This window comes from Convolutriloba macropyga, chromosome 11, assembly GCF_964194025.1.
Source record: "Convolutriloba macropyga chromosome 11, txConMacr16.3, whole genome shotgun sequence".
Lineage (NCBI taxonomy): Eukaryota > Metazoa > Xenacoelomorpha > Acoela > Convolutidae > Convolutriloba > Convolutriloba macropyga.
In genome coordinates this window covers 14,969,323-14,982,558 of record NC_134478.1, presented here as the reverse complement: position 1 = coordinate 14,982,558, position 13,236 = coordinate 14,969,323, and the positions used below count along the sequence as shown (strand labels likewise).

General features: G+C 36.4%; 1 protein-coding gene across 1 annotated transcript in view; it reads right to left on the bottom strand.

The window, feature by feature from the left end:
* LOC142349998 (uncharacterized) overlaps positions 1-13,236 on the bottom strand; it is a 211,291-nt gene that overhangs the window by 182,021 nt on the left and 16,034 nt on the right. The window contains exon 2 of the mRNA XM_075401883.1: positions 169-320. Within this exon, the coding sequence (XP_075257998.1) occupies positions 169-320 (152 nt within the window). The remainder of the gene's footprint in view (positions 1-168; positions 321-13,236) is intronic.

The window sequence follows — 13,236 nt, the reverse complement described above, 5'->3', positions numbered from 1 at the left end:
ATTTTTTACCGCATTCAACGCTTACATCTTTTTCACCGGATTCATCGCAAATCTTACATATTTTGCTATTTCTTGCGTTGCATGACACGTCGTCCCAGGATGAAATGTATTATGGAGACGATCAACACCATGAATTACATTTTTGCAAAAAAAATAAACTTTATTAACCGCTGTGGATGGATTTGGGGGTGATGGTGTGGTGGAAGAAGTTGTCGTGGGTTGATCAGTAGTGGTAGTAGTTGGATTTGTAGGTTGCGGTGGCAACTCAGCTAGAATTGTCACAGACGTGTCAGATTGGTTCACTGTCCTCAAAGTCATTCCTTCAACAAACACATGTTGTCTTATCGTAGTGCCACAAATAACATCTTCTTAATGGACACCACAAATATATTAATAAAACACGAACGTCTTATTATAGTTTATTGCGATAGATTAGACAATTATGTTTTAATGTAGGTTGTTTAGTCCTCAATTTTTAAAAAATCAAGTGTGGAAACGCGTATTTTCATGGGTCAAGCGAAAGTAAGATCAGCGATAACTAGGGTTGACAATTTAGACAATTTTTCCGCAAATTTCTTACATATTTTTGCGATCAAAAGGTTGAATTTAAAACCATGAATTCTACGCTTGCATCGCAAAATTAAGCAAGAAAAATTCTAGTAAATTTCTAACTAACCAACAATAGTTACAGCTTATCTCACACGAATTTAGAGTTTCCCAGCGTTGATCTTATATACTTTTAGCGTTTCCAAACGTAGATCTTACATAGTTTTAACCCTAAGAGGTCTGTCTCTGAGACTCGACCCACAGCCCTTCTACACATTTTTTGCCTCTTCCAGCAAGGCGCTACCAAACCTCACTTTTGCCAAGAACCGTATCGTCAAAAAACTGACTGTAATATCATGCATCATTTTAAATGGTAGTGAATGCATTGAATCCCTTGGTTTTTGTTAGCAAGCAGCCGTAAATTGTAGCCATGAAACCCCCTCGGTGTAAACACTAATTTTTTAAGATAAACTATAAAATATAAGATCTATAGGCTATTATTTTAAATGATAAATTAAGTATGATCAGCGCTAAAAGGTAAACATTGAAATTATCTACGATCAAAATAAATTAAAAGCTTATTTGTAAAAAAATATAGCTAAAATTGAAGCGTTGACTTTAAGTAAAATTTAGAATACGCCAAAATTAGGTAAGATCAACGCCTATAAATGGCCATTTTTTTCTTTTCATTGCTTGACAATGGTCTTTGAATAAATTCAATGCACCGCCCATCCTTTTTGCATCATTTTTGAACCACATATTTTTGCGTTTTTATCGCTGACATCCCGAGGTCAGGAAACTAATCAAGTCGCGGCAAAAACTTCTTCTAAAGGCAAGTAAGGTTGAAAACTGTTTTTCATACGTAAAATAGGTCGAGCATTCTCACTTTAAAAATACAGACAAATCGAATAATTCCCCCTCCTCAATTTGCTTATAACATCAAAAAAGTTCTTCCACTCCTAAGAAATGAAAGCCGAGAGCCGCCTCCTATTAGGTTATGCAAACTGACGCTATGAATTTTTAGGTTTACAGTGTTTGTTCAATAGCTGAATGCAAAGTTATCTTCAAATCGAATTTGAATGTATCTCAAGCTCGAAATTCTGTCTGGAATTATATGTTCGTTTCAGCATCAAAAACTCAAATTTTATAACAAGGAGGCTCGGTAAGGTGCAACCGCACATAAGGTCCCGACCCCGCTCATCCACAATTTTGGCATAATTGTCTATCAAAAGAGGAACAGATAGAAAAACCCATAAATAATTTTTGGGAATCCCAAAAAAACCAAAAGAAAAACCCAAAAAAATCCAAACTTTTTTTCAAAAAAATAGTGCATGAGCAAAAGATAGCCTCCAAAGCAAAACACTCAGTGGAGTAAAAAAATAGTTCACCAGGTTGATGAGATATGCTAATATTAAGAAAGCGAGTTAAGTCGAACAGCAAGATCAAACAACAACAACAACAAACATTAATTACATCAAAAACTTTATGTGCGTTTAAAAAAAAACAAAACTTAATAACAAACAAACATACCGTCATACAAAACTAAAACTAAACAAAATAACCTATAAATCACCAGAAAAAATATGGGATCAGTCCATATGAAGGTTTGGTAACAATTAGACAAAAAAGAATAAAAACGATAAAAATGAAAAAATTAGCTTACTTTATTTTAAAACAATTAACTTTAAATTAATGAAAACCATTAAGATTCAAGTAAGGAATCTCAACGAAATACGGTTACAAAAGTTTATATAGAAGGAAATTAGGACCTGTCCTTACTCAATTTTTCATGCGGCTAAAAAGAACAACAAAAAATCAGCTAGCAAAATTTAATTAAAACTTGCCAGAAAACGCTGTTGAAGCCCTAAAGCCATATTTTCGCCCTCAAAAATTTCTTGGTTGTGCCTTCTTCAAACAGCAAAAATGCAGTATGTGGCTTTTCTTTAATGAGACTAAGTAACAAGTGGACAAAAAAGAAAATAAATGGGCAAAATTAAAAATAACTTTCAACTTTTTTTCGAAACAAAAACAATATCGAAATTACAAAAGCCTTTAATTACAAATTGAAATAAATAAAAAGCTTCGTCTATTCATCCAAATATCCAAATGAAGCTCTCGAAACCTGCAATTATCCAGAAAATGTCTTGCGTCTACAATAAGGACGTCAAAAATGACAAAAATCAATTTATTTTATTTTTTTTCATAAAAATCGGTGACAAAGCCAGTAAGTTCACAACGAATTCATTAAAAAATATAAAAAATTTTGCCTTAATCCCTTTTGACATCTTAATTTGACACCAGATTGACCCGTAATTAACGAGACTAGGTAAAAAAAGGACAGGAAAAGGGCAAAATTGCAAAGTTAAAAAGTTTTTTTTTATTTTGGACAACAATTGTTTTCAATGTCATGAAAGCCATCAGCTGTCTACTAATATCAGAATATCGGCTCATCTATTCCACTATGCAAAAAAAACGAAACTTGTCATCAAAAAGAAAACTTTATACGAATAAAACGACAAAGTAAAAACGACAGTTGAAGACAAAATTTAAAAAAACCAATTAAATTCTTCAAGAGAGAAATCTTGAAGCCGATAAACGACAATCTATATCTTTCAGGACTTTAAAATGTTCAATTGTATTTTATTTTGGATGCCAATATTGTGATATAAGACCGGTTAATAATGTAATAGTTTGACGAAACTAGAAAACGTTAAAAATGGGCAGAAATCTAAAAATAAAAAAATTGAAATCTAGTAATAAAAAAGCCAGAAAACAATACACATTAAATTTTAAGTCAGTGAAAAGATGAAATATTGTTTCCTTCACGACACTACGCTACAAGTTGACCAAATTAGGCAAAAATTACAGGAAAAGTTTGTTACGCGATCATTCAGTAAAAAATCAATTATTTTTAAAAGTTAAAAGGATCACGCGCTTTCATGTTAATATCTAAAAACATTGGCTTGGAGCTGCTCAGGAAGTCAGTTAGACCTATGACTCCTGAGCTGTGATTTGTTATTTTCCGTTCTTTAACTAATATAAATAAGATCAATTTTTTTTTGAAAAAAGAATAGACCGATTGATTATAATCCAAATTCTTTTTGGATTGTAATAGTCCAAGATTGGCCCAAAACTGGTCCTTTTAATGCTGGTCATCCATTAGGAACACTTAAATTTTCGGGTGTTATAGATATAGATAATTTGTTATTCAACAACTCAGAAATAAATTTCGCGTTTTTGATAATCATTGAGTAAAGTTTGCAAAAGCGGCAAAGTCTTAATTACAGAGCATTCTCAACAGAAATTGAAGTAAAAAGAGCCCTGTGAGTCCACAAAGATTATATTGGTGTGTTTTGGGGTTGTACTTCCGGCAAATTTAACCAAAGTGGACTATAGAAGCTTATTTCGTGCTGTTTTTGATGAGAAAGGCTGAATTTTGAAAAATTTAGCCAGAATTTTTGAGAAAAAAATTAAATCAAAATGATCAACAAAACTTTTCTGTCTTTAAAATTAAAATTAACAACACTGTTTTTAAAAATTTTGTCAAATTTTAGCAAAATTAACGAAAAATTTAGGCAAAAATTCCGAAAAATGTGAATAAAAACAACAGAATTCACTCTACTTTTCTCAGAAGTTTAAACCTCGATAACTCCCAGTAAAAAGCGAAAATAAAAAATCTTTTTATTTCCATATTCTACCCTGGACGAATTTTCTAGTGATACCAGTCTCAACTCTCTACGATGAATATATCGATCAGCGAAAATTGACAGAACAAAAAAACCCATTTGAGTATATAGTTCCTCCCTCCTCAAGAGGGGTCGGAACAAAAAAATTAAATTACAACAATTGAATTATTAAAAAGTACTCAACGCATGCTCAACACATTCTCACTCTCAAGTTCTTAATAAAATTGATAATAACAGTAACGTAACAAAAACAAATCCAGTGGCGCAAACTTTAAGAAAATTTGATAAACTTTTTATCAAATTTCTGTGAGAAAGGATCTGAAAAACGACATTGAATCCCGTACACAAAAAGTTCTACATATAATTCCGAAAACAACGATTCTTAGCGCCATTAGTGGAAACTTGTGACAAAAAATAAAGCTTTGCTCAAATATCTCAAGTTTCGTCTAATAAGTTTTAATTTGGATGTGCTTATTTTGAAATTTCTGATTGGGATGCTATGATAAATGATAGAACAGTCCTGAACAGATATCATTTTCTTTAAAATGAAGTAACATTCTCATTTTTACTGTGACGAAAACAATCAAAGAGTTGACCTTTTTCATTAACAACAATTTGAACTGTTTTTCCAGCATGCACAATCGCGCTGATAAAGAATAATTAAATGTTGGAGATTGATTGAATTCACCTGCAAGGGCACTGAAGTACAAGAAAAGGTCGGTAGATGAACTATTGTAAAAGAACTTGATGTAAACATCAAATTACACATCCTTAGGTCAGATTAGTAGTATATAATACCTACGTAAAGAAAGGGGGGGTTATCATTCGACTCTTAACGATAGGATAATAGGTAGTGGCGGTTAAGTGGGAATAGGATAGGCGGGATAAAATCTTTCCGCCGCTGTTTATATCCCTCTCCTATTCAATCATTCCCTTTTGAGTCTTGCCGCTTTTGTTTCCCTTTAACTTTGCCTTCTGTCTCGCCGCTTGCTTTTGATTTCAAAACACTCAAACAAATTAAATTAAAACCAAATATCACACTGCATGCAAAATCAATACTGGTTCAGTTTTGCGTGTCTCTCTCTCTGGGCAATTAAATTTAATTATGCACACTAATATCGCCTTGCAGTTTTGCACACTGGGCCCTCTGACTCGCTTTCACTTGCTTCTTCTGCCTCAAAATTAATGAACGGATTATCGGGCGTAGAGTTTTCTTCAAAACTGGCATCGAAATCAACGATATGGCTACTTTCAATATCTGAATCATTTATATTCTGAGCAGCGACAAAACCGGGGTCTGGTGGTTGCCATGTGTTGGAGCTTTGGGTGGTATCTGCAGAGGAATGTGGTACAACAAAACTGTTATCCCACTCTGGGCTAGAGCTCAAAAGTAAGTCGCTAAAATCGTCATAATCCCAATCCACATCGTCGTTATTCCAATCAATTTCATCGATAGCATAATCGACAATTTCATAATGGCCAAACGGGAGGGTTTTTATGCCATCGGGTAGTATATAGCGCTTGTTGTCAAAAGCTGACAGACAAATTTTGTTTGTAGTAACTGTCTGCAGCCTGTGGTGGTCGGACACAATCCTGGTGTTCTCTGAGCGCAGGTGGTTTCCAGTGCTGAGAGTGTTTAGGAAGTCGACGTGGCAAAGATGTTGTTGTGCGGCCCTCGTCACCCCTTTTGCTGAAAGTTTTCGACAACCTAAAAGAAAGAAAGAAATGAGAAAAATTAGGTGCTATTATAATTACTAACCCCCTATGTAAATATAATACGATTTAACACCTTCCAGATGCCTATTAACCCAATACGAATTTTTATACAACAACTAACAATTTTGTTTTATGAGAGAATAAACTTACTTTTTGACAGGATGGAGTACAGCTTCGGCTTCAAACAGATAAAGTCAGTAATATAGTCGCCGGCGAATTCGTCCTTGTATTTGAGGACGACTCTTTTGTTAGTGGTATTGTAAAGAAAATGATTGGGTGGGTAATTTGAGAAATCAAAATGACTTAATACTGACTGAGGCTTCTGCGATAACTCTGTATAAAAATCGTCGCTTTTTATCGCATAAAAGAGACTATCTGTATCGCTGTAAAGAAGGCGACAATTAAAGTTGGGGCGCATGACATTGTAATGGAATGAGTACATGTGGAATTTTGCAAGATCTAATATGGTCGCTCCCACAATAGTGGGAGTGTTCCAATAAATGGACTTTGGTCGTGTGGTCAAAGCTGCTAAATTCTCCCCAAAGATCATATAGCGATCAAACTCAAATCTGGATACTATCTTCAGCGCATGCTCGGCATCTCGTGAGATTGTTATTTTATTTCTGCGTCTTTTCGATTCGCAGTTTTTACCATAAACTGCATTATTCATCAGTTTATAAAAGTTCTCTTCAAACTTGTTTGACGCAACTTGCCGCTTTTCACTATTTAGTGTAATGTATGGCGACAGCCAGTTTTCTTGTCGAAATTGAAGCACTCTGTGAACTTTCCTGATTACCAAGCCGAGTTGGACATAAAGTTTCAGCAGTTTGTAGTGGACCACGTATCTCTCTTTATCAAAGAACGTTTGCAGGAGTTTCTTTACTTTGGAAGATGGGAGATTGTGTTGTTCTTTTAATTCGATCTGGTAATCGCTCAACCACTCATCTTCAACCACGTCTTTTGTGGGTGCCAACGGAAAATCGCGATGCTCATCATGAAGGCTCGGCGGGTAAGAGATATCGACCTCTACAAAGTATCCAATGCTAGCGTCATCGGCGGTGTCTAAAATCTCTTGAAGTTGAATATCTGTGTTGAACGCAAATTCGGCGAGCGGTAGTTTCTCTAATTGCATTACGCCACCATAAAGGTTATTAGCGTCGACACAGAATCCAAAACAGGACTCCTCCGTGCTATCGTGGTTGGGAATATAGGAGTTATTTGCAGTGAAGCGCCGACTTTCAAAGACAGATGTGACTCCACCGCGAATTGCGGGTTCAATCATGTCCAAGTGTTCGCGCTCAGTCAGTAACTCGACATTGGCTTTGCAGATTCTAAGTGATGCTTCCTTAGCCATATTGGGTAGGGTGAAGAAGTGCATACAGTCCAGTTTATACGTATCGAAACTCAACTGTCGATGGAATTCGCAAACACATGCGAGTAGTGCACAGTCCAGCTTCAAGTATGAGTCATGATAATCCTGCAGTGTTCCACATTCCAGAATTTCCCACATCCTGCGTGCATGTTGTAAATTAGTCTCCGTTACCTTCACTGCCCCTCCGTCCAGAGTGTTACCCCACTTGCTCAGTGGCGGGAGACTGGTGTCACTTAACTTGGACCGACTAGTCACATGAGAGTAAGGGTAGTAGCCTTTCTGTTTAAGTAGCTGAAGGTTAGCATCAGATAATGTAGAAAACATTGCCCTCATTATTTCGAAACGGTCATCGGGTAAAGTTTCAACAAGTTTCTCTAAAGAACTGTTCATCATCTTGAAGGAGTCTATGAATCGAAGATATTCGTAAACTTTCACTGTTTTTCCCTTTTCCGTTACGAAAGTGTCAATAAGCACACCAAATGTCATTGATATGTATTTCTCGTCGGTGGCTGGTATGACGCTGATGGTTGTGGTTGGCTCGCAGTTATTCAGTGCCAAGCAAATGTGATGTAAGTCATAATTTTGAATATTATGACCCACAACAGGGGTGAAATTGATATTTCGTCTCAAGCGATTGCATTTCTCATGTGCCCATCCCAAGAATTTACCACTGTAGTGGCAATGGTCCAGGTCAATTGTGTTCTCTGGATCTTCCGTTTCTGAAAACGATTTTTCACAAATCCAACAGTGCGTAGCGTTAGACTTTCCCAAGTTTCGTCTATCGCCTTTGAAGAAAGGGTGCTTCCTTTTCTGCTGATAAATATCTCTGGCTAGTTTGTGAAGCATTTTGACAAAATTTGTCATGCAAGCAGAAGAACTGTCTACATGATGAAAGGTTGGCTTTGATGAGTGGTGATCAATCACTGTTAGCGCAAAGCCACACGGTTCATGTATCTCCTTGACCTGTGTAAAGGCTTTATCACTTGTTCCCTTGCAAGAAGACACGGGTCGTAAGAAAGACTCGAAGTCAAAATAGATAACAAGAGGGACAAACCACGTAGCAGCGAAGTTCGTGAATTTGTATGAGTTGTTCTCACTTGAAGGCATATGAATAACAGCAGGTGCATTTTTGCAACAGTTATTGAGATGTAGGTTGTAACTTTCAAGTCCTTCTTGACAAATCAAAAAACAGTTTCGACAAATTTTGTAGGAGAATCTGTAATCAAGTCCTCGCACGTAGCAAACAACCTTCGCCAGGTTTGTAGTCAGGACGTAGTGATGACGGTCACAGTCGTACAGCAAAAGTAAATCCACAACAAAATCTGAGCTGTATGACGAAATTTTTAGAGGGAAAAACTGGCCGTTATCGTATCCAAACACGTTTACCTAAACGTTGTTGAGTGTTTCAAATTGAGGAATGTCTGCAAAGCCCATGGGCATAGTAAAATCGCCCAGAGGTTGATGCAGTCCTGGTTGATTGTATGTAGTTGGTGAAGTTTTTTCGGTTTGATAGTTACGATCAATTCTATCTAAACTTATCTGATGATACATGTGATAAGCGGCCACAAAACAATACCTGAAGCAATCTCGATCTTCGTGGTTCCTAACGTTGAGCAATCCTCTGCAGTTGGCAATTTTTGACGGCAACGCGATGTATGATGAACCAAGAATTGGTCTGAAACGTGCGAATTTGACGTCAACTTTGAGAACTTTTTCGATTGTCCAACCACTCCCCAAAGAGTTGAAGGTTGTCAATACGCTCATCATCTTCTCCACCATTTGCCAATACGCTTCATCCGACAGTCCGTTTGCATAGACAGGAGTCATCAGAGAGTTTGCGTATATTTCAATACGGTCATCTTCTGGCATATCTGGCTCATCATACATAACTTTGACAAGCCGCAATTTTGCACACAGTTGAACTCTTTGAGGGCCCTGGGTCAACTGCTCACTTATTAGAGTGTCTATTTTGGGTTTTTGTATCCGCATATGGTTTTCGAGATCGTTGGACTCTTCGGCCGCTGTTGACTCGAACGATCTCAGTACTCCATGGAATGCACTTTCCAACGGAGTGTCTCGAGGCTGAAATTGTTCACCTAGGACGGGTAAGTGATGAACGGAAGTCATATGCTGTACGTAAAGATGGCAATCGTTGAATCCGAGTAGGCAGCTTTGACAGCAATTGGTGAATCGTTGGTGTGCAGTTTTCATGTGTTCTTCGAGCAAAGAAATCTTCCGACAAGTAAACTCACATAATGAGCATTGATAAACGGGTAAACCAATCTCATCAGGATGGAATTTATGCTCATGCCTGGAGCGATTTCCTTTTGTACTCAGAATAGAATCACAATAACGACACTGGAAACCCATTTTTGAATTGTCTAACTTTAGTAAGAACGAATTGTTAAACTCGAGTACGAACAGTAGAAACGAATGAACAAGAAATGGTTTCTCGGGTTTACAGTATTAGAGACTACAGTACTGCATAGGCGCCAAATTCGAAGTTTTGAAATGCTGTTTTCTGATTGGTCGGTTTTGGCGCGTACCTTTATTTCGAAATTTTGTTACTTTTGAGAGAAAAAAGATGTGTTTTCAACTCTCCATTGCAATCGTATGCCAAAATATACCACCACAGGGAACCCTACCGAGTATTGCTGATCATCGTTTGTGTCAAAAAACTTTTTTGAGAACCTGGAAAAACATGCTAATATTCAAAATTGTAATAAAAAGCGCTATTTTATGCATTTTCAATTACGGATGGTTACAGTTGTCCTACGTTCTTAAGTGTGATGAGCAAAAATGCTCCCCGTGCCGAAAAACATAGGACCCATATTAAAAAATTGCTCAAAAATAAACAGACAAAAAGTTTGTTTTTCTGTCAATCAAGTCATTATTTAACAATTACATGACAATTACATGAAATAAACATGTGTCTTTTTTCTGAGGCCTTTTTTGATGACAGCTGTTATGAGATAAATTTACACTGAGGGCCCAATAAGTCCAAAAATTTAAAGACAACCAATCTAACATCTTTCCTTAGGGTACTTCATATGCTAATTAATGCCAGATGTTAATGTGACATTAATTGCCAGATGTTTCGAAAATCGGTGAAGGAGCCGTTTTTTGATGATGATCCTTATGAGCAATAACGTCGGGCATCAAGCAGTGAGTACAAAACCGTTGCAAAAATTTGAATTTTTTTTTCAGTTATTAGTAATTAGGTTAATTAACCCTTAATTAGTCGCTAATTAGAGGCTAATTATCTCCATAACGGATGAGTAAAATTTGACGAGTGTGATGAGATGTTTTGTACTTTAGAGTATGCTGAGTCTTACTGAACAATCAGTTTCATCCCAAGTATTTTTTGGAACCCTCTTTTTTGGGGTCAAAGGTCAGAGGTCATGTGTTAAAAAAAATTTTTTTTGAGTTTTTTTCGTTTTTTTTCAAACTAACATGCTCTTTTTTTTCAATTGATCCCCAAGTAACAAATGAGAGTTGATTCTAGTGTAAGCTGAAGAGGGCATCTACTGAATTAAGTGTCAAAATTTGACGTTTGAAATGCATTTTTTTCGAAATATTTTGTTTGATTATTTTTTATTTTTTGAACAGTTCTTCGACTTATGAATTGAATTTGGAATTCAATCCATGCTACAGCTGTGGCATGGAGTTAACTTGTTATTAGCGTCAATACTGCATACTCTCACATATGGCTATATCTCTAAACTTTATGTTTAATATATATAATAATAACAAAAGTTTTGCAGATTGGGAAAAGTATTTCTGGATATAATATTGAAAAATCTCACCACGTCATAGTAGTTGTAATAATTGAGTGTTTGTTAGGAAACAAATGTTTACGTTATAATGAAAGTCTTTTCTGAACATGTTCGAACTTGATCAGTAGCAATGTTTTAATTTCTTTGACTCAGCAGATTTAAAGCTATAAAACAGATTTAAAAAGCTAAATTCAGCTTCTAAAAAGTTGAAATCACACATTCTTGAAACAAAATCAAGTTAGCATCTCACTATATAAAAGAGTTTTGTGGTGATCCATTAAGTTTAGTTTTCAAGTTAATCAAATAAGTCCATTAAAGTATTCTCAGATAGCCGTTTCTTTGGTGCATTGCAAATCTTTGACGTGTCTGTGACACCAAAAACACGTGCTGGTTCTGGCGTTTGAAATTGTGTAGCTGACAGTAACGTTGTATCAAACTGGTTGTCACTGAACAGAGCCGTAGAATTGTTCTTGTGAATTCCCGCAAAGAGAGATGGACTAGATGTCGGTGTCAAACTGGGACTCGGATCAACTGCTGGTGTTACTGGCAAGCTGGCTGAATCCAATTGGGATTGATTTTCTGGGGAGAAAGGTGATGACTTTATGCCCCACATGTCAGCTAAGTTTTCGCAAGCCTGATAAGCCCCTAGCTGGTTTTCAAACAGAGGCACACAGTCGCAATCGTAACGAAACAAAATTCGTTTAACGTCGTCAGGTAATGACTCCATGCCAAGATGCTGAAATGTTGGCAAAGTTTTTGGAGGTAAATGTCCTCCTGATGTAATAAGACTGCAATCTGCTGGTTCTGTCTTCTCTGGTAAAGAAGCAATTGCGTTAATGAAAAGCTTGGGTATCAAGCAGTGCTGGTAAGCTTGCCGAACATCGCCTTGTCTCTTCTGTTGAATAAGCACAACAAAGTTTTCGAACACTGTCTGATAAACCAATGTTCGCTCCAAGGAAATTACAGATTCAGCAAGTATTTGAACGGACATAATTTTTGTACAAATTTTGAGAAAGAAACTAAAACCAATTTGATAGAAGACTGTTGGTAGGTGTTTGTCTGGTAACGAACTGTTGAAAGAAAGCAAAGTGCACTGAACGCAAGGTTTAAAGAAAATGAATAACTATTTTTAAAGTAATATTGCACAACGTTTAATTCAACAAATTATATCTGGGGTCAAATATGGTTTTAATTTTGGTAGTGTATGTGCTCCAATATATGCTCTAAATTTTGTTATTATACATGGGTCGATACACTTTATAGTGTGTACTAACTCAGTTCTTATCCAGAGCGTATTTTATTATTAGCATTTCATTGTACGCTGGTGCATGTTTATTCTTATCAGAATTTCCTTACTGCTGTAGGTTCACTTGTGCTTCTAATTATATCACACACCCAGGGTCACATCTGTTCCAAGTTATAAACATATGGTCCGCATATAATTCCAATAAACAGTGTACACTGCACTGCTGGTCCAAATACACACCTAGGGTCACATCTGTTTTCTCTATAGAACCAAAACATGTGGTCCGCATATAATATCAATAAACAGTGTACACTGCACTGCTTGTTCAAATGCCCACCCAGGGTGGGTCACATTTGTGTTCTCAAAACATATGGTACGCATATAATTCCAATAAAAAGTGTACAGTGCACTGCTGGTCCAAGTACACACCTAGGTTCACATATGTTTTTTGTCTTATCTAAGGTCACAGCTGAAATTAATTATGCAATATGTGAACAACAGACAGACTCAAGTACGCCGTAGGCGTACTTGAGCCTGTATTCACAAATCATTTGGATTTAGTTAGGCAGTTTGACGACACTTGTTTAAACCCAACTTGCCGCCCCATTGAGTTGGAGTTTTACACATTATAACACTTGAAAGTAATAAAACAAGTTGCACACTATGCCTTTCACGTCCACTAAAGACACAGAGTTTGGAGATTGTTATTTCGATATTTCCAAAACTGATAAGCGCTTAATCAGAGCAACGCTGAAAACCTATGAAAGGACAGGGACATATGTATTTCTGAAATTGTTCAAAAAAGCAACAGACGATTACGAGTTTGAACAGAGAATTTCTCTAACTCTTGGAGAGTTTGAAAATTTGGTCAGCTCAGCTAGCAAAATACAGAAC